A 27,891-nucleotide genomic window follows, 5' to 3' on the forward strand; every position below is an offset into this window, starting at 1 on the left:
AGGACACCAAATGCTATTTGGAATTTTCCAGAGTAGATGAAAGATTATTTCCTAAAGAGTAGAAACAGGGTAATTTCTAATTGGCTGAAGAAGTAGCTACAACCTTGACATTCTGCATGGCTCACAATGCAGCCCAGGAAGCATTCTGATTAATTTGAGATCAAAAGTAACCATGGAATAAGGAATAAAGAAGGAAATTTTTTTTTTCCATCAGTGCTTGTATTTAAACTAATCTGTTGGACATCAGAGTGGTACAACTTCTGAGAATCAGTGGTAGGGAAGGCAAGAAACAAATGTTGAACTTCTGCATGAATAGTACTTTGATAAATAAACAAGAGGTGGGAGAGGAAGAGGCATGTGCAGGGTGACAACCATGAGTTGCTTCAAATCAAACACAACAACAGCATTGAAACTTACAGGAAGAGCAGGAATGAAAATCATCACGTAAATTTGGGCTATCCTGGAATAAAGAACCAAAGAGTCTTCTGTTAATATTAAAATGGTTTCTGGTCATACTGTCTTCAAATTGAATTATACAGAGTATTTTCTAAAATTTAAAACTAAAAATAATCTATATATGAGAAATTTCATCACAACTTGGGTCGGTTTTCTGTAACCTACATCGATAGTATCTGAGGTCTGTTACATGTCTACTTTCTAAGGGGAAGTCTGAAAACTTGACATTTTCCAGCTCCTCCTCAGCCATAAAAGGGGGAGTGAACAGAACAAAATGAACTAAAACTTGAGCGCAATTCAGAAGCCTTCTGAAAGCATCAAGACTATCTCACAGTGAGCAAGAGTCCTCTAGGAAGGTCCATACACTCCAAGGACAATACCTGAGGCCATGCTGGAATTGTATGTCCAAAAAAAAAAAAAAAAAAAAACAGCTCCAAAAATGAAAATGAAGACAACCATGTGGTATTCTACTTTTGTCAGGGGAATCATATTCTGTGCATTTGCAGGACACCAAGACAAAAGGGACAGCATGAAAGGGAGATGGAACCAAGGGCATGGCACCCTTGTGCTGCTGCTTCTCATCTTTCTGCGTCAGGTAGTCCCTGCAGCCCTAGGACTCTAGAGCCCACAGTCATAGCTTCCAATACCAAAGGGTTCAAGTCTAGCTAATTGGCTAAAAATACTGACACAGGTACAGGCCAGATGGCCACTTTTTCTTGTTTTGCCTCACACATGCTAGGTGAACATTCTACCCCTGAGTTACATACCCATCCTAGACAGCCACTTACTCTTCTTTTTCCTAAATATATTTTTAGTTGCAGATGGACACAATACTTTTATTTTGCTTATTTAGTTTTATGTGGTTCTGGGGAATGAACTCAGTGCCTCACACATGCTAGGCAAGTGCTCTACCACTGGGCTACAACCCCAGCCCTATTCAGCCACTTACTCTTAACCTAGGATTCTGAAATGGAGATACTGCTGACCTGGCAACTTCAGGGTCTTGTTTCAGGAGCAGAAGGAGGTACTCAGTATTGATGAAGATGGCCCAGCAAGGGAAGCAACACAGCAGCAAGATGAGGATTCCCCTTTGAAGTATGATTCCAACACGTTTCAGGTTCTTGCCTCCAAAGGACTTGGAAAAAACAGAGAAAAAGTGTCACAATATACCATGGACCAAGGCCACACTTTCAATGGCCCCTGCAGCGCAGGCAGCCATGTTTCCCACAGCCAGCAGTGTAGGGGAAGCTTCTAAGCAGTACCAGTCAGTAAGTTACCTGGCTTCTGTGGTATTTTATACCTTGTGAGAGGACTGGTCCCCGCACCCAGTACTGAGACTATTAATCTGGTGGGTACTAAAGTGGAGATTGAGCTATAAAAGGGTGGGGAGAGTGAAACCTTGGGAGAGGATGAGCCATGGTATAAGGCCAAGGCATAGGAGCCCCTGAGGGTCTAGGGAGTTCTCTGGGGAGCCAAAGAGGAAAGATACACACTGTATTGGGACAGCCAAGTGGGTTAAGGACAGCCTGACGCTCACCTGATGATGTCATCCCAAGAGGCCAGGAAGAGACCCTGCCCAGTGGGATGGGCAGAAATGGAAAAGACATTGATGGGGCTGAGTCAAGAGTGGAGATCAGGACCAGGAGTTCAAAGAACTCTTTCAAGAAGTAATGCTTAGGGCATGGCTCAGTGGTAGAGCGCTTGCCTGGCATGCATGAAGCCCTGGGTTCAATCCCCAGATAAGAAGCTTATGGAGGAAGCTATAAGACAGAAACAAGGAAAATGCAGCCCCTGGGTAAATGAGACCTAGAGGACAGAACTAGCTGTTATCTTGGTTTTTGATTTTTCTTTTTTTCACTTTTGTGATGCTGGGATAGAACCCAAAGCCTGATGCCTGCTAGGCAAGCACTCTACCACTAAGATACACACCCAGCCTGAACCAGCTGTTAAATATAAAGATGGGAAACTATTGATTCAGACTGAACTCCTGCACAAGCCCTAGCAGACCACACCAAACCAAACCAAAGGAATCTCTTGTGTTAAATGTCACATTACCAAATTGAAACGTTAAAGAAGCAGATTCCCCAAATAGACCAGTGTTTACTGAAAACTAGAGTTTGTATAATAAGGAAGTCCCCTCTGCTTTACTGAACCTGTTCAAAAAAGTAACCCAAAGTAACCTAATGTTAACTAGTTTTTTCCTATTGGACTATTACCTTGTACCCACCTTATAAAACCCTCTGTTCTGGTATGGCCTGGTGAAAGCTCTTATTGTATTTTGCAGACGGTTATGATCCCAAGTCATGAGCAGCAAATAAAGGCCACTTAGATGGTGAAGTAAATCTGTTGTAATTTTGTTTTTTGACATGGTAAAGCTAAGTGTGCAATATTTACCTTCATTAGCAGCATTGCATTTGACACATAAAAGGCCACAAACCATACGATGCATAGTTCCCCAGGCAGTCTCTATTAGGAAAGGTAATTTCCCAAAAAAGTTATGTGGGCAAGGTGGTCCTCACCTGAGACATCAGAGTGTCACAAGCAGAGGCTAAACCTGTTCCAACTGATATCCCTGTAACATTCACAACCTGCAAGACACAACAGGACAGTTGCAGCGGTGTCACCACCAAACAGCTCCTTTTACAATAAGGAACCACAGTGGGTTCAATTTTAGAGAGCAACTCACAATTGTACACTTAAGGTTCTGTATTTCAGATCAAATGGGTGTCCACATGGATCCTTGTCAACTGAACAAACATGTACCTTCTAACCAAAGGACCATAATCAACCTGTGTCAGATTTGGAAAAATCTAAAACCTAGAAAACAAGTTTTTAAAAATTTCTTTATGCAGCACATTACCATTTCCATGTTTGTTAATGCACTAGTTAAAATAAGACTCATAGAAGGGAGATCAGTAGAGTAGAGCAAGTGGATGGGGGAGGGAAAAAGAGAGGGAAGGGAAGGCACTAGGAAGGAGATTTGGGGGTACAGCTCAGTGGCAGAATGCTGTCCTTGTATGCACAAGGCCCTCGGTTCCTTTCCCAGCACTACATCTATGCACAAAAAGTATCTAAAATAATAAAAATAGCAATAGCGGGGCTGGGGTTATGACTCACTGGTAGAGCGCTTGCCTAGCATGTGTGAGGCATTGGCTTCGATCCTCAGCACCACATAAAAATAAATAAATAAAATAAAGGTATTGTGTTCAACTACAACTAAAAAATATTAAAAAAAAAAAAAAACAAAAACAAAAAAAAAACAGTGAACATTTATTGAGCCTGGACCATGTGCCAGGCAGCGTCCTTGGCCCTTCATATGTATGATGTTATGACCACTATTCCCAATTGTTGGGTAAGCCAAGTTACAAAGTTTCTAATACTTGCTTTCTCAGATAGTGTGACCTGGAGGTGGGAAGTCTGACTCAGACCCCAGGTTTTAGTCCTCCAGTGAGGAACAGGCCCTTATCCAGTCCTCCCACAACCCAGGGCACAGAGAGTAATCCACAGATGAGGGAAGGAGCTTAGTGTGCTGTTTTGCAACAGGGCAAGGCAGGGGAGAGACACAGGGCCAAAAGCCTAAAGGCCCCCATTCTCATGTTGGGTCTCACATTTACCAGAAATGTCAACCCCAGATGACTTAACTTCTGGACGAACCAAGACTGGTGTTTTGGTTTGAAGATGATTTAGGTGTCACTCAAAGGTTCATGTAGTGAAAGCTTGACCCTGTTTTTATTTGTTTCCTGGTACCTGGAATTGAACCCAGAGGTTCAATCACTGAGTCACATCCCCAGTCCTTTTTTTTTATTTTTTATTTTGAGGGGTCTCACTAAGTTGCTTAGGGCTTCACCAAGTTGCTGAGACTGGCTTTGAACCTGTGATTCTCCTGCCTCAGTCTCCCGAGTTGCTGGAATTACAGGCACAAGCCACCATGCCTGGCTTTGGCTTCCTGTCATACCATGTGAACTCTCTCTTTCACAGTGCTCTGAGCATGATGCCATAGACTTTGTTGTGATGTAGTAGGAAGGCCCTCATTGTAACCAAGCAGAAGTCAGCGCATGCTCTTGAATTTCCAGCATTGTGAGCTTAAATAAGCCTCTTTTATTTATAAAATACCCAGTCTTAGGTATTTTGTTATAGCAACAGAAACCAGACTGAAACTCTAACCCACAGGAGGCAAGTTACAGGCCACACACATGGAATACCAAGTGCTTACCCCACAAGGCAAGGTCCTGGATCCAACTGAGACCCAGAGGGCTCATAACACAATGAAGACATGGACATGAGGAACCAATGATATAATGCTGAATTCCTCTAAAACCACTTCAGCTTTCAAGAAAAAGAGAAAGGTGAAGTGCACTAATTTCTGAAAAGATTGTGGGATTTTGGGGTTTTTATTTTGGTTTGGTTTTGGTTTTTGGTAAGCTGACCTACTTTGTTGACTTATGATACTATTCTTCCTGCCCAGCTCACAGCTCATTCCTGGTCAAGTGAGTTGGTCAGAGAACTACAGTCAGGACCCTTCTGCTTCAGTTGTCACTAGCTTTTAATAGATTAAACTGTTGTTATACCTCTTCCCTATCATGCACAACTTTAAAATAGAAGATGGGACAAAATTACAACCAGGTTTCTCATGGTAAGTTGTCCAGGACACAGGTGTAGTGACCACTGTATAAGAATCTATAAGAGAAATGCCTCTGTGCTTCAGGATCTAGAAAAATCCTCCTTCCCCTGAATAATGGTTTGACAATCATTATTGGTTTGAGGTTCACTGAGAATCACACAAGCGAGGAGCTTAGAGTAAACCTGCAGCAAGTCTGGTGCTGCCCTTGCCCCTGGCTCCAATCTCTCTCCATCTGTGTTCCTTTGCTCCACTATAACCAGCTATCTATTTTTTGTTTATTAGGTGGAGATGGACACAATGCCTTTATTTATTGCTTTTTTATGTGGTGCTGAGGATCGAACTCAGTGCCTCACACGTGCCTGGTGAATGCTCTGTCACTGAGCCACAACCCCAGCTCTACCAGTTACTTATTTATCCTTCCATAGTGAATTTATTTATACCAATCAGCTCGAATTCTTCGTGGAACAAGGTGAAACATAAACAAATGTTCTTTCACTTAAAAGAACTTACACTGTTGTAAATCATTTTGTAATACATAGTATTTTTCATAAGGTCAAGATTTTGTTTTCCTTTTGTGGTGCTGAGGGTGGAACTTAGGACCTTGTACATGTTAGGCAAACCCTCTACCACTGGGCCACACCCTCAGCCCCAGCCAAATTTTAAAAAATGTATCTGGCTTTCATAAATAAAGTCATTGTATAATTGAGTCTACTGCCTTCCCAGAAGTTAGTTACAATTTAATAACCGATTAAAAGCAAAGAATCCCCACCCAGTTGTCAAGAGCTGACAGTGGAGTTCCCAATCTACCATCTTATCTGTAAACATTCCTGTCGGTGGAACACGCCAACCTTCCCACCAGCCATTGGTCATCTTCAGACCTTTCTATAAAATTGTGGTGCTGTATTTATACTATTCTTTTTATTTATTACATCAAAAACTAGAAAATCTTTTCTATCCCTTTTATCATTGGATGACTTGGGGGATACACAGAAAGAAAGAAGGAAACTGTCACAAACTACATATAAAATTTTAGTTTAGTGTTTTCCCCCAGGTATATTTTTAAATAATTTTAATAAGACAAATGAAAGAATAGGAGTCATAGAACTCTATATAAATACACAATAATGCTTTAAACTCTCACCATGTCACAGATGGAAAACATAAAGGGATAGGATTGAAGGAAAGAAGAAAAGGTCAAAACAGGAGATGCCCAGGTAAGAGTGACTCTCAGGGCAGGACACCTGAGATATGTGTTTCTTTGAAATATTTGGTTGAGTCAAATATGTACAAGGAACCACGCTGGGCAAAAATGAATCTAAGTTCTCAGATGGATCAGCAAGAGAGAAACCAGAGAAAGAGAAAGTCATCACAGTGCAGCCACGCCAAGACCCAGCAGACACAGGGTGTTGGGGCATGAGAGAGGGTCTCTAGCATTGGGAGGTCAGTATGGAGTCTGGTGGATGGAGGGAGGGCAGGAAGGATGAAGAAGGGTCTGGGAGAGTGTAGTGTTAAACAGAAGAAAGAGAGGAATTCTAAGGAGTGATGGAAATATGTTAGGAGGACTTGCTTACTAATAGAGATTGGGGATATAAAAAATATAAGAGGGGTCTTTGGGATGTAGTTCAGTGGTGGAGCATTTGCCTAGCATGTATGAGGTCCTGAGTTCCATCCCCAGCACCACGAAAAAAATGTTAAAAATAAGAAAGGCAGTACTTAGCAACTTCAGGGAGTAGCTTCAAACTCTGTGTTCCAGAAGTCTCTGTGTCTTCCAGTTGATCCATTCTGCAAGCAGTCTCCTGGAAGCCCAGGTGAGGGGTGGAGGTACCAATTTGGGAGACACCAATAAATAAGGAACATTTAAAACAGAAGAGAGGGGGAGGGGGGAGAAGTGAGGAACAACTATCAGGGAGGCCACAGGTGAGCCAAGGTGGACCAGGACAAAACACAGAAGGCGGGTTCCTGGGGGCTGGGGGAGAAGAGCACAGGGTGAGTCCTCTGTCCTGACAAGGGGAGGGAGTCACTGACAACTGTTGTCAGAGCAGAATATATGGAGAAGTGGGAGAACAGAGGCTGGACTATAATGGGAAAGAAGGAAATGAAGACAGAATGTCAAATTTCTGGCAAAGAACATAGGTTATAAAGTCAGAGAGGGCATTGGGCAAGTGGGAGATGGATGGACAGGGATATTTTTATTGAAAAAGAGAATCTTGATAGGTTTATTATAATGGGGTGGAAATATATAAAGCATAAGAGGTTGGAGGAGAAAGGAAGGTTCCAGTGCACAATGAAAGGTGGGTCTTGAAGAGAGGGTTGACAAAAGGTCTGGGGGGTTGTGAAATGGGAGGTGAGAGTTCAGGTGCTGCTTGCTTGGCCACGGAGGCAGGGGAGGGGGCCAGGTGAGACCACAGGAATGAAAGAAGATGAAGGGACCCTGGCATGACAACTCCATGAGGTCAAGGACAGGTAGAATGGGCATGGAGACTGGATGGCTTACAGGGACAAAGGTTGAAAAGAGACTGAAAAAGTAAAGTTGAAAATTCCTACTGTGGGGTGAAAATGTGCAGGAAGAGGGCCCAAAGAGGATTCAGAGATCCTGGAAGTTAATGTGATAAATTCAGGGAGGTCAAGTCACAGCCCCCAGAGAGAGAAGAGGGAGCACTCATGCGCTGAGGGCAATGACAGGCCATGAGATATCATGAACAGGAAAAAGTATAGGATGCACTGCCCAGAAATGAGCTCTGGGGTGCGGGATACTGGTTGAGAAGCAGGGACAGGAAAACAGCAGACCTCAATCCTGGCCTCAGATCATCTCCCCATTAATGTACATTCATACCCCGTGGGTGACCAGCAGCACAATGTGGGCCAGGGATCTGCTGCCCTGTGCTATGCAGGGGCCAAGTTCATCTTTCCTGAAGAGGACACAAGGACAATTGTGTATATAAAACCCATCTTCAATCTTGACTTTCTGGAGGGTCAATATAAACTTTCAAAGGAAGCAGAAATGTCTGCACTCTAGATCAGTTTGCACTTCAGATCAGTTCACTAAATACAGTAAAACTCTCTTACATAAAATGTGATTCCACAAAGCCAGGGTTCCTCCACTAAGGCTGAATGAAAAACTTCTATGGCCCTCCACCACCTCATTGTGCATTCCCATCTTCTAGGGGTAAGGAACAGGAAAACAAAACAAAACAAAACAAAAAAAAAAAACCACCTGCCAACACTTGCAGGAGGGGTCTTCGCCTTCTTTGAAAACCTGATTTAAATACAAGAGAAGCAGTTTTCCACTACCTCACTAACAGACCCAAGAAGGCGTCAAAAGAGGTGTAATTTCAACCCAGGGAGGAAGGGACATACTTCACAGAGGTAAAATAGTGTGATCTAATGAATTGTGAAAATAGTTTCGGTTTGATTTCATAAATAGAAAAAGAATGCAGCTTTTAATTTTAGTAGATATGCCCAATTTATCTACTTGCTACAGTCCTCACAAGACCTGGTGCCTCTGTAATTAGAGATCTGCTCAGAAAGCTTTGTCTAAGTAGTTGACACTAACTACTTCAAATCTAAAGATCAGGTAACAGTACCTGTAAGTCAGACCCAGATCCTCTAAAAAAAGACACGGAGGACATGACACAATTTAAATTCTGAAGCTTGGTACTGGCGGGGTGGTGGCTCAGTGGGAGAACATCAGCCCAGTATGTGCAACCCCAGCACCACCAAAATTAAATTAAAACTAAACAAATAAATAGAAGTTCTGAGATTGTGCCGTTATCAGCTCAAATAAAAAGATGTGAACACCTACCGAGACAGCAAGCGTAACAGCATCCAGCTCGACTTTGCCCAGATGTCCGCAGAATATGGAACTGACGATGCTAATGAGAAAGATCATCAGCTGTGCAAGGAACTGCCCAGGGAATAGAAAGGAAAGTTGAGTTTACATCAACCCTCCCTCCCCGAGCTTCGCGCAGCCAGGCGGTCCACGCCTCGCGACTCGGCTCCAGGGGCCCTCGGGCGGGCTCAGCTGGGCCGCCGCACTCACCACGGGGCCGGCGAGCGCCGCCAGCTCGGCCGCCTCTCGCCGCAGGTCCGGGGGCAACGCGCCCCGCAGGCCCCGCAGGCCGCCGCGTCGCAAGAAGACGCCGGGCCGTTCGAGGGGTTGGTCCGCTGGGAGCTCCGCTGCGGCCGCGGGGAACTCCATGCCGGCTCCGGACCGGGCTCCAAGCCGGCCCGCGGAAAGCGAGCGCGCGAGGCAGAGGCGGCCGGGCCCCGCCCCGCCCCGCCCCGCCCGCCCGTGGAAGGTCCACTGCGGGAATCGGCAGGCTACGCCGAGGCCAGCTCCCCCACCCCAAGCCCAGGGCGCCCAGTCCAACCGTCGCCGCCGCAGAACCCCGGGGGAGGGGGTGCTTGCCCCGGAGGCCCCCTCTAGGATGATAGTGAGTTTCCACAAGGCGTCATGGCAGGTTGCAAAAGTTGTGTGGAGGGAGAGTGGACTTCGTCATTCCCTCAATCCTCCACACCCGAAGAACACTTTCCGGACGTTTCTTCAGGCCGCAGCTGAAGGGATATTCAGGCCTTCCCGTTCCCCATCCACCACTACCCACTCTTCCCCAATGCCTTGGCTCTACGGCGACAGGGTCCTGAACATGCTGCCAGTGTGGCTTCTCGTCAATGCAGCCTTGGTACCTGCAGCTTAGACGAACCTGTTATCCAGGGCCAAGGGGGAAGGGCAGGGGTGTGAGACATCTCTAGAGGGCCAGGGGTGTTAGGGTGAAGACAAGGGGAGGGATGAAGTTTTGCTAATAAAGAGCTGGGGGAGGGGCGACCCTGTGGCTGCCTCAGGCCCCCAGGCTCCACCTGGAGGGCCACATACAGTGTAAATCTTTACTTGGGTAAGGGACCCAAGAAGAATGAAGCCCTGAGGGCAGAGATCCCTTGGCAGTTGGAGGGCTGGGGGTGTTGCCCTATGGTAGAGCACATGCAAGTGCAAGACCCTGGGTTCATCCCCAGGAATGCAAGATGGGAAAAAATCAGCAGTTGAGTGATTTTTATTAACAGTAGCTAACTTCTTTGATTTTGTTCATTATCTGTTCTTTCAGGGCACAGGCCAGGCTTAGTCATGTATCCATTCTAGCACTGACCCTACTCTGTATATAAAGGTTTGCTGAATTAGCAGTGTGTACTTTACCCTGTGAAGGCTCAAAGAAGTAGGGTTACTATGTAATCTAAGGCCTTTGTTAAAACTTTGTCCTCTGACACCACCACCACCAGGAATTATAATTCTTGTTTGAATATTAACAGCTCTAAAGACCTGCCTCAGTTATGCACCCACAGTGCCGGAGATCTGGACCCCAAATGAAGATTAACAATTTGCCATCTGCCATTGAATAATATTCTAGGATACAAGGAAAGATGTACTGTAAAATATATTTTAAATAATTCACACAGTAAGAATCCTAAAGCACTTTGTATATGGGGTTGTCTTAGAAAACAGTACGCAGAAGAAATATGAAAGCCACGCGTGAATATAGTACATAGTGGTCCTTGATTGAGAGTGAATTATTACCCAAGCATCGTCTTCCAGATATTTTCTTGAACCAGAATACAGCATTTGCCTTCGTTCCTTTGCATCATTAGGAAAATATATCTTTGAATTCTCCATTCTTAAAATCCACAGACACAACTAAGTTATGTTATCTGAAAATGAAATGCCACTGCGAGGCCTATGAATTATTTGTATGTAGGCTCAAAAGTATAGGTGGTCCCGGCCTTATACTGGTTCTATTTCTGATGCTTCAAAAGTAGAAACTGTACTTTGGATTTTGAATTTGGAATTTATCCCAGGTTAGCAAAATGTAGTACAATCCTCTCTTGAGATAGTGGGCTGTAGCAGCAAGCTGCAGCTCCCAGTCAGTCCCACAATCACAAGGGTAAAAGATCAGCATTCCATAATATGCTGTTAGTAACACTGATGATTGGTAGTGTGCGTGTATTAAACGCACTGTCAACTTATGAAATATACATACACATAGGGTTAGGGATTGAACCCAGAGCTTCAAATTAAGCATGAGCTCTATTACTGAGCTGCACACCAGCCCCAGCTTGTGACATTTTCAATTTATGATGGTTTGTCAGGAGGTAGCCCCATTGTAAGTTGAGGAACATCTGTATCATTTGCCCTGACCATCTGTCTCGGCACATCACTGAATTCTGACATACACTCTCACTAAAATCCCAACTAGCAAGATTAAAATGGCGCCCAGCAGCAGGACTCCTCGCCGCAGAGCCAACTGTTTCACAGACAATTTATCATTCTTTGGATGGACAGGCGAAAGTTGTTCTTGGGGCATCTGCTGGTCCAATTGAGTCTCATCTTTTTTTCCAACATCGCTCATTAAAATTTCTCCATGGTTTTCAGGACCCACTGTGGGAGAAAAAGGAACTTAGCTTCAAAGGGATTTTTTTTTTCTTTTTCATTTGTATAAAAGGTAATGTGCACATGTGGTAATAGCTGGGAGAAAGTTAATTCAGGAAGCAGTTACTACGGAGAATAAATAAATCATTTTTTAGCTGTTGGGCAAGAACATGTAGAGGCAAGCTCCTATATGTGTGGGTAGGATTGAAGGTATGTAAGCTGCTGCCCCTTTAAATGACTATCAATATTCCTTCAAGTTGGTGTCTTTTGGTTTTGGGGGAATTTCAAGGTTCCAACGCCCATCTCACAAGCATTTCAGAAAGAGAACAAAGCAAATAGAGAGGGAAATAAACTAAGGGGAAAAAAATTGAGGCTATTCACAAAACTAAAGATGGAATTCTTCATATCTAAGGACCTACAAAGTACCAAGCAGAATAATGACTCACACTTTGACTTAGTCTCATGATGCTGCAGAAAAATAATATCCTAAAAACTTCCCAAGAGAAAAATAAAGGCAGATTTTCTAATGGCACAAGAATAAGATTGGTATCCAACTTTTTTTTATTCATTTTTTTATTTTTGCACTACTAAGGATTGCATAAAATGTACTGGGAATTTGAACCCAGGGTCTGGCACATAAGAAGAAAGTACTGAGCTGCACTCCCAGTCTTTTTATTTTATGTTTTGAGACAGAGTCCTGCTAAGTTGTCTAGGTAGGCCTAGAACTTGTGATCCTCCTGCCTCAGCCCTCTGAGTAGCTAGAATTATAGGCCTGTGCCACCACGCCTGGCTGGCATCCAACCTCTTAATAAACACAAGTAGATACAGGTTGAGTATTCCTTATCTGAGATGATTAGGACCAGAAGTGTTTCAGATTTCAGATCATGTCAGATTACCCTGTATTGGAATGCTATAAGCCCTCAGAGTTCTGAAGGAAAATAATTTTGAACACAATAATACCAGCTCACATCTACAAAATGCTTACTCTGTGTCGGGTAGTTCTCAGCATTCACTTGACCCTCACAATAATAGTGTCAGGTAAGTACAATTATGATCCCAACTTTATAATTTGAGGAAGATTTCATTCATGGTAGAAAACTCAGACCAACCCTTCCTCTCAAGATAATTATAAAGTCTGGATAAAACAAGAAGATCATCTTGAAGGCATCAGAGAGCTAACAGTGTAATGAAGAGATACCGGGGCAAGACCACGAGGAAACTGTAAACACAGAGGGGCAAGCCTGGCCTTTGGAGCTGCTTTTGCCCTGTGAGTTTTCTGTCACACACGTGGCATGAGAGGCTGAGCAACACCTAGCAACAGTGGGCTATGGTAAACCTCTCTGTGCTAGGGCTTGAAATCCTCACCAAAGTGCTACAATTAAGGATGAAACAAATAAGACAGCTTCACACTGGCTGCCTCTCATTCTCAGGTCAGCTGAGTAGTCCAGAGACCTTAATTTCTAAAAGTGCCCTATATTGCTTATGAAACCCAGCATCTGACAAAAGCAAAATAAAATCCTATTTGAAGCTAGAAAACTTTAACAGTGGCTGCTCCTTTACAAGTTGCCCTTTTGCTCTTTGCAAGGTTACTTTCTATCCCTATGCCATTTGTAAGGTACCCAGCATTCTAAAACCTGCTAAATAATGTTTATTTAGATTTTCAGAACCCTGAACATCTCTCTGGTGACCTTCAAATTACATCAGATTGTGTAATACCACTACTCCTTAGTCTTTAGTTCTGTTCAACTAACACTATACGTGTGTGTGTGTGTGTATACACATATATAAAATTGTGAGGTTTAACTTGAAGAAAAGTAATATGTTTGAATAAAGAACTGCAGGACTGACCCCAGTAGATTGAGGTATATTGTGATATTCCTGCCAGAGAAGAAGGAAAAAGAAGACACAGGCCTCCGTGAGAAAGACCCCACTTAGCACATAGCCTTCCTGCCCTGCTCCTCCTTTCCCTTCCTATAAAAACCCTTCACAATCGAGTTCCCCAAGGTGAAGCTTTGGAGACAATAATTTTCTCCATCTTCCAGGATGCCAGCCCTTGAATAAAACCGATTTCCTTCTTACCAACTCTTATCTCTTGAGTATTGACTTTTGAGTGGTGAGCAGCCAGATCTGAGCCCCAGTACAGTTTTAGAACTCGAATAACTTTCAAAACAATGTCTCAATATAAAGTCTGCAACATAATCTAAGAGAAGCAGACACACAGGAGACTAGCAATATGCCTGAGAACTGAGGAAGAAAACAAAACCCAGAATTGACCCATGGCAGAAGTTTAGCCATCAGAAAGTCCAAAGGGTTAAATTAAAAAGGAGCACGGGGGCTCAGGACTTACTGCCCCAAAATGTGAGTATAGAAAACCAGAATATGCCACCCCAAAATAGCCTTCTTTGGCATGTTTCAAGCTGAGAAACTGCAGATAGAGGAGTACCTCTGAAAAGCTGTCCTTGAATAAAAGAAATTTACATCTATAAAGAAAAATCTGTATTAGTAAATATATCTGTGTCAGGAAGCGGGCTGCTCCTGGACAACTTCTATTACCTAAGAAACTTTCTACATAAGAAGGCCACCTTTATTCTCCATGCATCTCCTCCTCTCACCCTCCCTTGTGTAGCCAACCCCCCAGAAGCCCCACACCTTTACTTTCTGTTGTTCAGGAAGTTATATTAACTATACTCATTTGATCCTTCTTTGAATATCATTTTGTGGGATTCCCAAGCCTATGGATGAAATTAAATATATTTTTTTCCTGTTAATCTGCCTTATGTTAATTTCATTCTTGGCCTAGCTATAGAACCTAGATGTGCAGAGGAAAACCATTTTTACTTCCCTTACAGTAACAAAGGACTAAAATGACTAACTGTCTAAGAAACTGGGAATGTAGAAGAATTACTAAGCTGACAGGAAAAAAAAAATACTACATTTGTATGATGTTCATCAGAAGCAACGATCCAAACAACTTGCTTAAAGCAGGTTTCCCTAATGGACACTAGGGATCCCATTAAAACAAACACAAATGTCAGTTTCTCAGATATGGCCCATGCATAGGATTGTCAAGTATTAGAAATATCTGTAGCCCAACACAAAGAAATGATAAATGTTTGAAGTGATGGATAAGCCAATTACCCTAAACTCATCATAACACATTTGTACACATGTACTGAGATGTCACACTGTACCCCACAAATATGTATAATTATTATGTCAATTAAAAATATTTTTAAAAGAGAAAAAATGCTTGTAGAATGCTTTCAGAAATACCACAAATTAGCAAAGGAACTGAGGGTCTTTTAATCACTATAGCAGTATGTTAATGGGTGGAACTGAAGCCAACAAACTTTAACTTACCCCAAAATGGGTGTTAACTGACTCTGTCATTTGTTTCTGAAAATTAGTACCTTATTTCAATGGGAGTTCACAGCAGCAAATTTAGCAAATGACCCCTCTAATCCTACCTAGATAGGCCTAAGAGCTGAGAGGATTATATCATACCTGGGTAAACTGGATCTTGAGAGACAGCAGAATTCTCATTTGGAGACATATTTACCTTCAAATTGGCATGTACTTGAGCCTAGAAAATGAAATTCAAAGTAAGTTCACTGGTTGTTAGATAGTGTAGGTTTGACACCCAGTTTAGGAAAAGCCAAGCCATGTTCCTCAATTGACATGTAAAGTTGAACCTTCTCTAGGTCGTGGGTATAGCATCCTCTTTTATAAAGGTTGAAATGGAGTCAGTGGGAGAGGAAGGTTAGATGGAAACAGTGCAGGGGGAGAAGAAGGACCGAGGTCACCTAGAACCCGCCTTTCTTCACCTCCTTACTTCTCTCCTTTTTTCAACCTCCTATTTCCAGACCTCACATTGATCCTGGAAAGGTGAAGAGAAGGAGGCATACACTATCTTAGCAAAATATTTTGAGAAAACAATAAACAGTGTTAGGATGAACTTGATGCCTTCTCTCAGGTTTCAATTCTTATCCTGAAATTGGCCAAAAGTGAGAATATAGCATGAGATTAAAAAAAAAAAAAAGGCCTATATATGTCTATCCATTGAATCAACAAAGAGAAAGAAAAAGAGAAAAAGCCAGGGTCATGGAGTCCTTCACATCTAAAAATCCAGTTAAAACATAAAAATCGCATCGAAGAGAAGAGAGCCTTCCAAAACAAAAGAGAGCACCACGTCAGATCCTTTTGTTTTCAAGGGAAGGAACTTCTGCTGGGACATCAAGAGCATAGTTACCTGTTGACAGGCTTGTTTCCAATTGAGCCGAGCAATAAAGACTATAAAACACACAGCTTGAGCGACAGTACAGATGATGATCCCTGCCCACAGACCTGGACATGGAAATATTTAACAGAGGTTAGCTCAGTAGAAAATGGCCACCCCTGGGAGGATGTGCCTCCTGTCACTTCTGCAGACCATGCTGGGAATTTACTTCCAAGGCTGAGGTGGAGTCCACAAAGAGCTCTACCCTGCTCTCTTCTTGGGTTTCCAGAAGGTAAGCACCCACTGAGACCACCTCCTGTGATTCAGCATGTCAGAGCAAAGGCTCAAAGGTAATTGCTGGCCATTGTGATTATAATGACTGGATATTAATAAGAGTGCCAGTGATAAGAAAATAAAATTTCTCAGGACAAAACTCCTTCTGCCCTATGTTCCTCAAAAGAGATGAACATTTTTTAAAAAATAGAGATCATGGTCAATAAGTGAATTAAAATACTTCATTTTTAATTTGACTGCTTGTAGTAGAGGCCTTTGATTTGGGTGTTAGTTTGCATGTTGATCAACTGTAGATGAATTAAAAAGGAAAAAACATGTAAGAAATCCCTAAGATTTATTTGTTTATATTATTAGTCCAGGTGGTTCTTGTGCTCCGTCAGAAGAATCAGAGGAAGGCTCAACTGCCACAGGAACAAGACTATCAGGATCTCTTACTCTAGCTGAAGGGAGGCACGGCATTAACCTAGAGACTGTCAAGCTGGCTCTCCAAAGAAGGGAGCTAAGTTTGTATTCCTGTGCAGGGATGGCAAGGGCCGGCTGGAGTCTAGGAATTTTAATTGGCTTTGGGTATATTTTCTAAGGTGTTTTCTTTGTAGTCCTTCAACCTTGAGGGCGGGGCTGTCAGTCTGGAGCGAATGTTACATCTTTCCCTATATAATCATCTCTGCCTTATGTTAAGGATGAGTTACTGCAGCTGTGAAGAAAACACATGCAGGTGGAGAAAAACATCAATCATGCAAGTAACAATGAAGGGTCTTTGGAATTTGCTATTTCAATGACACCTCAACAGTTTTATCCTTTTTGTTGTTTGTTCTTGGAGAGTCATGGCAAAAGTATCCTGACTTTAGTGATGCGCCTATAAGAAGGTTTGAGAGTGAGTTGGGGGAGAAAGCATATACCCTAACAAGCTGAGTTAGTCCCTGGAGTGCTTTGTCTCTTGGAAGCTGTGACTATCTCATTTCCCCCTCAAAGATTTTACTACCTTAACCTTGAGGGGTGCTACTTTCCATGGGGTAGGGGCGTTACTGACTAATCCCTCAGTATTTAGGCTTCTGAAAGGGAAAGAAAGCCTTTTTTTGAGGGGGGAGTGTGCTAGGGATTGAATCCACAGCCCTGTGCATGCTAAACACGTGTTCTACCGCTGAATTACACTCCCAGCTGAGAAACATTTTAGAAATCAATGTATGTGTTCAAAAAGCTGCTTTTAAAGTCTGGATTCCATTTTACATTGGTATTAAAACATTTTAACAGTGAAAAATAATTTCATAGCAAAAATCACCACTCATTAAAAAGTAATATTATCTACTCCAGAGTTTCCTACCTGGCCTCTACAGATTTTTCTGGAAGCTCCCAGGGGAGGATTATGCACTCAGAAATGATCAGAAAAAAGAGAAGAGGCTAAGTGGAAATGAATGTAGGGAGAGCCTGTTAGATCTCAAAGTATTATACAGATTCTACCTAATAAACCTACACAGGGCCAAGCACAGCAGCACACATCTGTAATACTAGCTACTCAGGAGGCTGAGGCAGGAGGATGACCAGTTTGAGACTAGCCTGAGCAACTTAACAATACCCTGTCTCAAAATAAACATTTTTGTAAAGAGGGAATGGGTTGTAGCTCAGAGGTCAAACACTCCTGGGTTCAATTTCCAGTATCAAATTAATTAGTTAATTAGAAACCCTACATAGGGTATTGAAGAGATGCAAATAATGAGACTTTTTTTTTATCAATAATGAACTAATGACAGAATCAAAAGCTCTAAGGTAATCTATGGGAAGCTGGATGTACAGACAGACAATTGCCAGACCATAAAAGAAGAACTCACCTACATATGCAGCAACCAGCCTAGGAAACCAACCTTTTATCCACAATAAACAATGCAGAAAGACAGCCTGCTAGAACTCAGATTTGCAGGAAGTCACATGGCTATCTCTAGTGACAAAACCGTAACTTCTACAACAGTCAAAGCCAAATGGCCAGGGTTTGGCTCATAACTGACAGCTTTCCTAATTTGGGTCCCCACTTGCAACTTAGGACAAATATATACCCCTAGCCAATCATGTAGTGGCCCCATGTCTAGTCAGCCACTTTTAGCTCCTCCAGGCCAAGAGCCTCTCATCAGGCCCACCTGAACTATTTGTTTTACCCACTATAAAGCTCTCCTACTAATTGTGGCTGACTTCCTTGAGTGGCAGGCTCAGAATACAAAGCCTTTGCTTTTCTCCTTTGCTTGGTCTTGGTTTATTTCCACAGCTGTTCATATCCATCTAAGGATTTAGAAGGCTAGACTGGGTTCCCAGGTTCAGGTGGGGAGACTCCATGCAAGGTTTACAGCTCCTCTTTGCCAATTACCTTCACATCACATTTGTCAGGAGTGGCCAGTCACTCTTCACAATAGTGAAGTTAGTGACCACCTGCTATTCCTAAAATAGTTTAGTAAAAGTAAGCCACTCCTTCCTTTTCCAAATCCAGAGTTCCTAGTACACAGAAATTATAAATTCACCTTATCTTCAACAGAAAATAACTAGCTAGCTCCAGCCATAATTTGAAAATTATGAACTTGATTTCCAGTAATTTCACAATACATACTAAAAGATTTCTGTTTGACTCAACTAGGAACCCCATGCAGAATTTTTCTTGGGGGGTGGTGGTACCAGGGATTGAACCCAGGGGCACTTAACCACTGAGTCACATCCCCAAACCTTTTTTATGAGACAAGGTGTTGCTTGTTGCTGAGGCTGGCTTTGAACTCACAATCCTCTTGCCTCAGCCTCCCTCGCTGCTGAAATTACAGGTGTGCACCACTGGGCCCAAACAGGATAATTATTAGAATATCCTGGGCAGGACCTAGGAATCTGCATATTAGAAAGGCCTCTAAGGGAATTCTGAGGCTGTTACAATGTGTTAGGGTTGCTCAGGAGAACCTGTAGCATTTTGATACCCATCTGGGCATGTTGTATAGTAATAATGCACACCCTACTGAAAGCAATATGACATTCCGAACCAATTCATGCTATACTTCCATCTAAATGATAGGTAGAGGGGCTGACTACAGTCTTCTCACAGAGTCCCAGAGCCCCCAACATTTCCTTTTAGATATTCTCAAATCCCTCTACTTTGCACACAGTAGATATGCTTTTGGCTAAATGAATTAAGTGGGCCAAGTACAGCACATAGAATAGAGACGGATCTATATTTTAAAGTAAATTCCTCTTCTGAAAAAGTTGAACTGACAGAAGTAGAGGGTAGAATGATGGTTCCCAGAGGCTAGGGCGGCCTGTGGGGTGGGGTGGGAGGGTACGGGGAATTGTCGGTCAAAGGGTACAAGGTTTCTTGGGCCAATGTGTGTGACAGTAGTAGAGTGCCTGCCTAGTATGCACAAAGCCCTGCATTCGATCCCTAGCAACACAAAAAAGGTAAACAAAGAACATACATTTTAGATAGACAGGAGGAATGAGTTTTGAGATCTACTGCACAGCAGGGTGATTATAGTCAATACCATATTGCATATGAGTAAATTTCAGATGTAAACTTTAGATATCTCACCATGAAAAATAAAAAAGGTGACAGATATGTTAATTACCTTTATCTACTCATCCTATATTATATGCACATGAAAACATCACATTGTGCCCCACATATGTATACAATTGGTTCATTTTTAAAATTACAATTAGTACATATTAATTGTACAAAACAATGGGTTTCTTTGTAGCATTTTCAAACATACATGTAAGATTTTTCAATTAAAATAATTTATATATATATATTTTTTATTTGTAGGTGGATACAATACCTTTATTTTATTTTTATGTGTTGCTAAGGATCAAACCCAGGGCCCCATGAGTGCTAGGCCAGTGCTCTACCACTGAGCCACAACCCCGTCCCCTAAAGTAATTTTAATAAGATACAATATAAAAAAGAATATAAGCTATCTCTTTAGTATTTTATACTCATTGAATGTTACAATGATAATATTTTAAATATATTGTGTTAAATAAAATACATCACTAAAAATATAGATTCTTCTGGTTAATTTCCATTAACATTGTCGTCAGTGAACCCAAAGCATGAATAATGCCAGAAACTCAGCTAAATAATTTTCTGCACCAATGAATTCTGGCAATTCCATTCTTTGACCATCTTCTGTATTTTTAATTAAAACATTATTGAACTTGAGAAAAAGGTGTAACACAATGAAGCATATTGGACTGGAAGTTCTCTGTGGGTATCAGATGTCTTCTTACCGCCTCTGAGCCCGCCAAATACTAATGGAGTAAAACAAATCATGCTTAAGTCAGTTACCACTTCACCCCAAAGACAATGTTCAGGTTTTAATATAATCATGTATTCACTGCCAATGTATTCCCAATCATTATTTTAGAAACCAAAGCTGGGCAGTCATTTATTTCCCTACTTAAAAAAAAAAAAACTCTGGTAATTTCAGATCATGTGGATTCAGTTCTTTCCTCCAAATTCAGTAAGAGGATGTTATGGTTTAGATATGAGGTATCCACCAAAAGCTCATGTGTGAGACAATACTAGAACTTTCGGAGGTGAAATGATTGGGTTATAAGAGCTTTAGCCTAATCGATGCATTAATCCACTTGAATGAGTTAACTGGGTGGTAACTGTAGGCAACTAGGGTGTGACTAGAGGAGGTGGGTCACTGGGTATGTGCCTTTGGAGTTTATATTTTTTTCCTTATTAAGTGGAGCTTTCTCTCCTGATACCATGCCCTGAATGGCTTCCCTCTGCCACACTATTCTGTCATGATGTTCTACCTCACCTCTGGTCCAGAACAATGGAGCTGGCCATCTATATACTGAGACCTCTGAAACTGTGAGCCCCCAAATAAGCTTTTCCTCCTCTAATTGTTCTTGTCAGGTCTTTCAGTCATAGTAACAAAAAAAAGCTGACTAATACAAGAGATAAAGAGGTGTCCTGCCCCACCTTCTTTCTGCACCGCCCACACTGACCCTCCACACTGTCCCCCCATACTGTGGGAATACCCAGAAGACACATGGATACGATCATAGCAAAGATTATAGCAGGAGGGAGGCAGAGGCTATAGAAGAGGGGGAGGATGATAAGGAGAGTGCTAGTCAGTTGCCGTGCCCCTTGGTGCTATTCTGTGTCCTACTATGTCCAGGGGCCATGCTGCTGACCTGCCATTTTCCCACCTCAGCCCAATCTCTCTAGGATGGCCACAGGAGGACGACTTTCCTTCTACAGCTTCACTGTGAGGGTCTTGCCACGCAAGGGGCTATCATTAAGAAAACAGAACAAAAGGGACATTTCCATATGCTTCTTCAATGGTCCTTGCTGTCACTCATTTGAAGAAGTGAAAACTGGCTGGATAACTTAGGACAGGGAGAACATTTTGTTGTACTGGGTGTGGCAATGGGGATAATCGCCTGCATGGGCAAGAGGGGCATGATCATGCAGCCTTGGGCTTCTGGCTGAGGCTGGGGCTGGGGCTGAAGGCCACCAAGTGTCCACTCCCTACTTTCTCTAACAAGGGGTAGAACTGAAGTGGAAAAACTCCAGAATTCCAGAATCAAGTTTCAGTGTTCTCTGAGGGTCATTTCCTGGGTCTGTAACTCAGCTCTGTCTGCCCAGATCTGATGGATTAAAACAAACCATGCTTAAGTCAGTGATACTTCACCTAAAGACAACCTCAAGTTTTAATATAATCATTTATTCACTACCAATGTATTCCCAATTATTTTTTTTTCTTTTTTTTTTTCCAATTATTATTTTTGAAATAATTAAAGCTTACCGATCACTCCAAGCTTGGTCGCAAACATCAGTGCAATCCCAATGGGGAGTCCAATCACGTAATATCCAATGGCATTGACAATGGCTCCAACCTTCTGATTTCCAGTTCCCCGCAGAATGCCACCACTCGTGCACTGTGGGCAGGTAACATCTCATCAGAGTGACCACTGCTGGTGCTTTTGAAAGACTCCCCACCTCTCAAGTATGGACCAACTTTCTCAGGGCACTCAGGCAAAAATCCATGAACATGTGACAAGGTACTACAGAAGGGACTACGATAACAATAGTACTTCCTACCCTAACTCCTCTTCTCAGTTGAAATTTACCAATCATCAGAAGAAACATATAATGGAGACCGTGAAAGTTCTTAAGGGTATTAACACTCACAGCAAGACCTTCAAAGAGGTGGGACGCAGCATAAATTGGGACCACCTGAGCCACCAGAGCAACGATGTCTCTGTTCAGAAAATAAAGCATATGATGATTAGTGGAAAACAAAAGTGTGAAAAAGGACAACCACACCATTCCCAAGTGGTGGGACTTTGCTTCTGTCTCAGTTCAGCAGCACAGTTCATCCTCTGTCTTGCAGGCATGGTCCATGCATTCCAGCCAATAGCTTCTATGCAGGAACAATTCTATAGGTGCTTTGCCCAAAGAGGAAATAAATCGTATGTTGTAGAACATGACATTTTCTTCCCCAGTGCTGGAGATCCAACTCAGGACCTTGCACATGCTAGGCAAGGTGCTGTAACACTAAGCTCTGCGCCCAGCTCTATCTTATAACTTTTAGGGAATATATAACTTTTATATATATATATATATATATGCATGTATATGGTCCATTTGGTTGAAATAAACCAATTAAATGACTTGGTACTCCACTGCCTGCAAAAGCTAAAGCTTAGATTTTACTGTCATCCTTCTTTTAACATGATTCCTTAGACTAGGCACTATGGTACACCCCTATGATCCCAGCTACTCAGGAGGCTGAGGCAGGAGGATCCTAAGTTCAAAGCAGCCTGGGCAACTTAGCAAAACCCTAATGCAGACAAACAAACAAAAAGAAAGAAAGAAAAAAAATAGAAAAGAAAAAGCTGGGCATGGTGGCACACAACTGTAAACCTAGTGACTTGGTAGGCTCTGAGGCAGAAGGATGACAAGTTCGAGGTCAGCCTCAGCAATATAACGAGGCCCTAAGCAACTTAGGAAGACCTTGTCTCAAAATAAAAAATAAAAAGGGCTGGGGTTGTAGCTCAGTAGTAAAGCTCCTCCTACCCTGATGTTTGGTCCCCAGCATCAAAATAAATAAAATAATAAATAAATAAATTTAAAAATTAGGTGCTGGGGATTTATCTCAGGGGTAGAACACTTCTGGGTTCAATTCCACTGTGGATAAAGCATTACACAGTTAAGAGTTAAGGTGCTTTCCGTGGGAGCTGAGGGTGTAGTTTGGTGGTAGAGCACCTACCTAGCATGTGTGAGGCTGAGTTTGATCTCCAGCACTACCAAAAAACAAACAAAAAAGTGCTTTCTATGGAACCAAGGTTGGTAAGCTTTACAGTTATAGATATAATCTGAGTAATTATCCTTAGTGCATAGAAATTAGAACATCTAATGTGAAACTAGATTAATTTTTTGGGGGGGAGGCGTTACTTGGGATTTAACCCAAGGGCTCTTTACCACTGAATTACATCCCTTTTTATTTTTAATTTTTTAATTTTTTGAGACAGGGTCTAGCTAAGTTGCTGAGACTGGCCTTGAACTTGTGATCCTCCTGCCCCAGCCTCCTGAGTCTGGAATGACAGGCATGTGCCACCATGCCCAGCTAGAGAGACAGTTTTTAAAGCCTACATGTGATAGGAAGCAAGAAAAATGCTGTCACTGACCTAGGGAGACACAAAATTCATCATACCCTTGACTGGACTGGTCACAAATAAGCCTAGATCACTGTATGGCAATACATATTTGCTAAATGAATGAATAAATGTGGAATCCAGCACTGAACAAGATGATCACTTCCTAAACAAGGACAGGAATATAGTTCACTTACTAAAATTTAATGTCTGAGTAGGGAAAATTTGCAAATGTTTAAAGAAATCAAACAACAGGAAAAAGAAAAGTGAGAAGTCTTATGGCCACTCTCTTCCAGTCCACCCCAGGTAACAATTTTTTCTACTTTCTGTATTTGTCTGGTTTTTATGAAAATATAAGCAAATACAAATGGATATTCTTGATTTCTGTATACTATCACTTCAAAAAAAGCATTCTCTACATGTTGATCTGCATCTTGTCTTTTCCACCTAATATATTCACTTTCTTATTCTACCAAAATATATTATTTTCAATGTGTTGTTCAATTATGTCTACTAATATTTTATTTTGGATTTTTATTTCTTTTTCTTTTTGGTGCTGGGGATTGAAACCAGGGTTCTATGCACACTAAGTTTGTATGCTGGGCTCACCAACAAGTCACACCTCTGGCTTATTTTGGATTTTTAATATTATTAATATAATAAGCAAGAATGGTATGATTTCTTTCTTTTTCATGTGCAAATTTTGTCAGATTCTGTTTGCTTCATAAACAGAATGTGGAAGTTCCATTTTTCTGTGCTTAGGAATAGTTAAAATATGAGTAGAATTATCCACATTTTAAAAATTGTGGAACCCTCTGGAACGAGTGCTTTTTGGCATTTTCAGTTATTGTCTCTTATTTCTCATAAGGAAATCACTTTGTTTAGACTTTTACTCTTTTCTTGGGTAAATCTTGATCAAATATTTTCTTAGAGAATTGTCAGTTTCTCCAGGTTTTAAAATTATCTTGTAAAAAAATTGTGCAACCTGGTATCTCTCATGAATTTTTTTTTTTTTTTAACAATGGAGTTTTGCAGTAATTCACTCTTCTCTTATTTTGGGTGGAGGGACTTTCTCCTCTCCCCTGTGATTAAATGAAGTAATGTTTTATTTAACTTCATGGATTTTGCCAATGTTAGTTGGTTCTGGACACTTAATGACAGCGATACATTCTGAGAAACATTATTGTTAGCCAATTTCGCTATTGTGTGAACATCTCAGGATGAACAAACTTATGCAAACCTGATGGTACACCCTACGACACACCTTGGTTAAATTGTGTGTGTGTGTGCAGTATAGCCTGTTGTTTCTAGGGCCAAGTCAAACACAAGAGAAAAGGATGCAACTGAGAAAAGCAGGGCATAGGAGGTGCATGGGGGTCTGCTGGCATAATACTGCTTCACAGGAAAGTTTTATAAGGAGGTTAAAATAATGGTTAAAAGTGCAGTGCAATTGGGGCTGGGGATATAGCTCAGTTGGTAGAGTGCTTAAAAGTGCAGGGCAATAAATACATAAATCAATAATATAAAGTCAGTTATTTTCAAGCATTAGATAACATACATATGTGTACATGTTATACTTTTATACAACTGGCAGAGCGGTAGGTTTGCTTCCATCAGCATCACCACAAATGTGTGAGTGGTGACAGCTGTGGCATCTAGGGGCATCTAGATATCACAGGAATTTTTCAGTTCTTTATAATCTGATGGGTCATATATTCAGTCCATCATTGACCAAAATGTCACACACGATAGTATTTTGATATTTGGGTTTCCCATGTCTCATAATCTCAAAGATATAGTTTTAAAGTCTTTTTTTTTTTTTTTTTTTTTTTCATCCTTTTTCCTGCTCTATGTGGTGTTTAGAAGTGAACAGGATTCAACTTCCCCCATGTTCCCAGTGGAACCATCAGCCTATCCTGCATTTCTGGTAAAGTTAATTCTGATTCCCTTTGAGAAAAATGAGAACTATTTATTTGCCTTCCCTACTCATTCTGAGGTGAGAAATCTATAATAAAATGGCAGAGGCAAAAACAAAAAACAAAAAAAACCAGCAACAACCTATCATTTGAATACAGAAGACAAATATGTGAAGAGTAAACTGAAAGTTAGTTCTGCCCACTCCAGTGGCTTTTTGAATCCATGAAGCAAAAGGCAATTTGCATTTTGTAATTGCTAACAAGGGATCCCAAATAAGAAGTATTCCCATGGTATTTCTATATAGTTAGAATGTACAAGCTAGCCTCATCAGTAAATAAAAGAAAAAGCTGCAGAGCAGAAAGGGCATTTATGACACTCAACAATTCAACAATCAATCTGACAGCTTATGGGTAAAGTTTTTACTTTGATCTGGTTTGGCAAAAATATTATGCATACCTGATAAACCTGGCATACCTGCAGTCTGGCAGATATAAGATGATTCCTGTCATTGGGGCCAAGATAAATGTTGAGTATCCCAGACCAGAAAAACTAAACCAGTGTTACAGACTGTTTTTCTGATATTGAAATATTTGCATATACATAATGAGGTATTTTGGGTATGGGGCTCAAATCTAAACATGAAATTCATTGATGTTTCATATAAACCTCATACACATAGGCTGATGGTAATTTTTTTTTTTTTTCTTTTTTTGGGTACTGGGAATTGAACCTAGGGGTACTTAACCCACTTAACCACTAAACTACATCCCCAGCCCTTTTTATTTATTTTTTTTAATTTTGGGACAGAGTCATACTAAGTTGCTTAGGGCCTTAATTTGCTGAGACTGGCCTTGAACTTGTGATCCTCCTGCCACAGCCTCCCCAGTCACTGGGAGGCATGTACCACCACACCCAGCCTGAAGTTAATTTTATGCAATATTTTTAGAATGCCTAGATTTTGACTGCTAGCTGTCATATGAGGTCAGGTGTAGAATTTTCCACTGTGGCATCATGCTGGTGCTCAAAAAGTTTCAGACTCTGGAATATTTCTGATTTGAGTTTTGGAATGCTCAATCTATAATCACCTGAAAATGTATTCGATAGTAATGAAAAGTGTTTTTCTTAAAAAGACATGACCATCAGAAGCATAATACCAATACCCATTAAATTGACATTCTAGATTATAAATATTTGTATTTATCTAATCAGTGGGGTTTCTGATCTTGCACAAGACTCATATCCATCCTGAGATGCAGCTATCCCAGGCTTCCACCTGCCATGACAGCAACTCTTTAGCACAGATTTTACATTTCAAGAAAATCCTGGCACTCACCGGTCAGTAGTGAAAATGTACCCCACAAGATCCTTACAGCTTAACAGCAGGACACAAAATGTTATAGCAAAGAGCCCTGGAGGTAAAAGGGAAGAAACAGCATAGTGAACAAGGACCCTGGCAGGAAACAGGAGTCCTGGGTTTCATGTACAGAGGCTACAGGGCACTGTGAGGTTCAAGCATAGGGCAAATGGGTCTAAGTACCTGTCACCAGCAGGGAAACCACAGAGGACTTCTTTGCCTGCTCAATGTTGCCAGCACCGAGAGCATTTCCTACTCGGACATTGGCAGCCACACTGAAGCCCATAGGGATCTAAAATGAAAAGGAAACCTACAACAGCAAAACTGCAAAGTAAGAGCAAGAAACAGAGAAGCAAATTTGTGCCTCACAAAGGCACAAAACTTGGTCCTACAAGTTCTAAAACCTAATTTGAAAATTGCCTTGGCTCTGCTGGGAAACCCAGGGCTAATGTGGAACCTGGATCCTCATGTTGCTCCTCACACTCTGGACTTTTCTGAGTTTCTGACCTCTGTCAGAGGAGGATCCCACAATCAGAATCCTCCTCTGGGTAGGGGGGAAGGGTAGGGGGATGAGCTACCCAAAGCCCAAGCTAGTATTTATTCTGAAAGATCATCAAGGGATTAAGTTTAGAAGACAGAAACAGTACCAAAAGAAGTATAAGGGGGCTGGGGAGATAGCTCAGCTGGTAGAGTGCTTGCCTCGTAAGCACAAGGCCCTGAGTTTGATCCCCAGTACCGCAAAAAAAAAAAAAAAAAAGGTATAAGGAAATAGCACTGCACTGCAGTTACAAATCAGGATTCTGAAGTCAGGCTGCCTGGGTTCAAATCCTGGAGCAGCTACTTATCAGCTATGTGACCCTGAGCAAGTTACTTAACCTCTCCAGACCTCTGCTATGTGACCTCAAGTTACTTCATCTTTCTAGATCTTCATTGTTTTATCTGTAAAAAGGCTTCAGTCATCAAGCCTACTGCACAGGGATACTGTG

General features: G+C 41.7%; 1 protein-coding gene across 1 annotated transcript in view; it reads right to left on the minus strand.

The window, feature by feature from the left end:
* SLC47A1 (solute carrier family 47 member 1) overlaps positions 1-27,891 on the minus strand; it is a 103,458-nt gene that overhangs the window by 54,945 nt on the left and 20,622 nt on the right. Inside the window, exons 11-22 of the mRNA XM_079130349.1 lie at positions 27,089-27,197; positions 26,885-26,960; positions 22,169-22,238; positions 21,783-21,915; positions 15,739-15,833; positions 14,994-15,072; positions 11,279-11,498; positions 9,117-9,567; positions 8,880-8,981; positions 2,976-3,044; positions 1,443-1,591; positions 418-460 (exon numbers count right to left, since the gene is read on the minus strand). Coding sequence (XP_078986475.1) covers positions 418-460; positions 1,443-1,591; positions 2,976-3,044; positions 8,880-8,981; positions 9,117-9,567; positions 11,279-11,498; positions 14,994-15,072; positions 15,739-15,833; positions 21,783-21,915; positions 22,169-22,238; positions 26,885-26,960; positions 27,089-27,197 — 1,596 coding nt within the window. The remainder of the gene's footprint in view (positions 1-417; positions 461-1,442; positions 1,592-2,975; positions 3,045-8,879; positions 8,982-9,116; positions 9,568-11,278; positions 11,499-14,993; positions 15,073-15,738; positions 15,834-21,782; positions 21,916-22,168; positions 22,239-26,884; positions 26,961-27,088; positions 27,198-27,891) is intronic.

The sequence above is a fragment of the Sciurus vulgaris genome (assembly GCF_902686455.1).
Source record: "Sciurus vulgaris genome assembly, chromosome: 3".
Classification (NCBI taxonomy): Eukaryota; Metazoa; Chordata; class Mammalia; order Rodentia; family Sciuridae; genus Sciurus; species Sciurus vulgaris.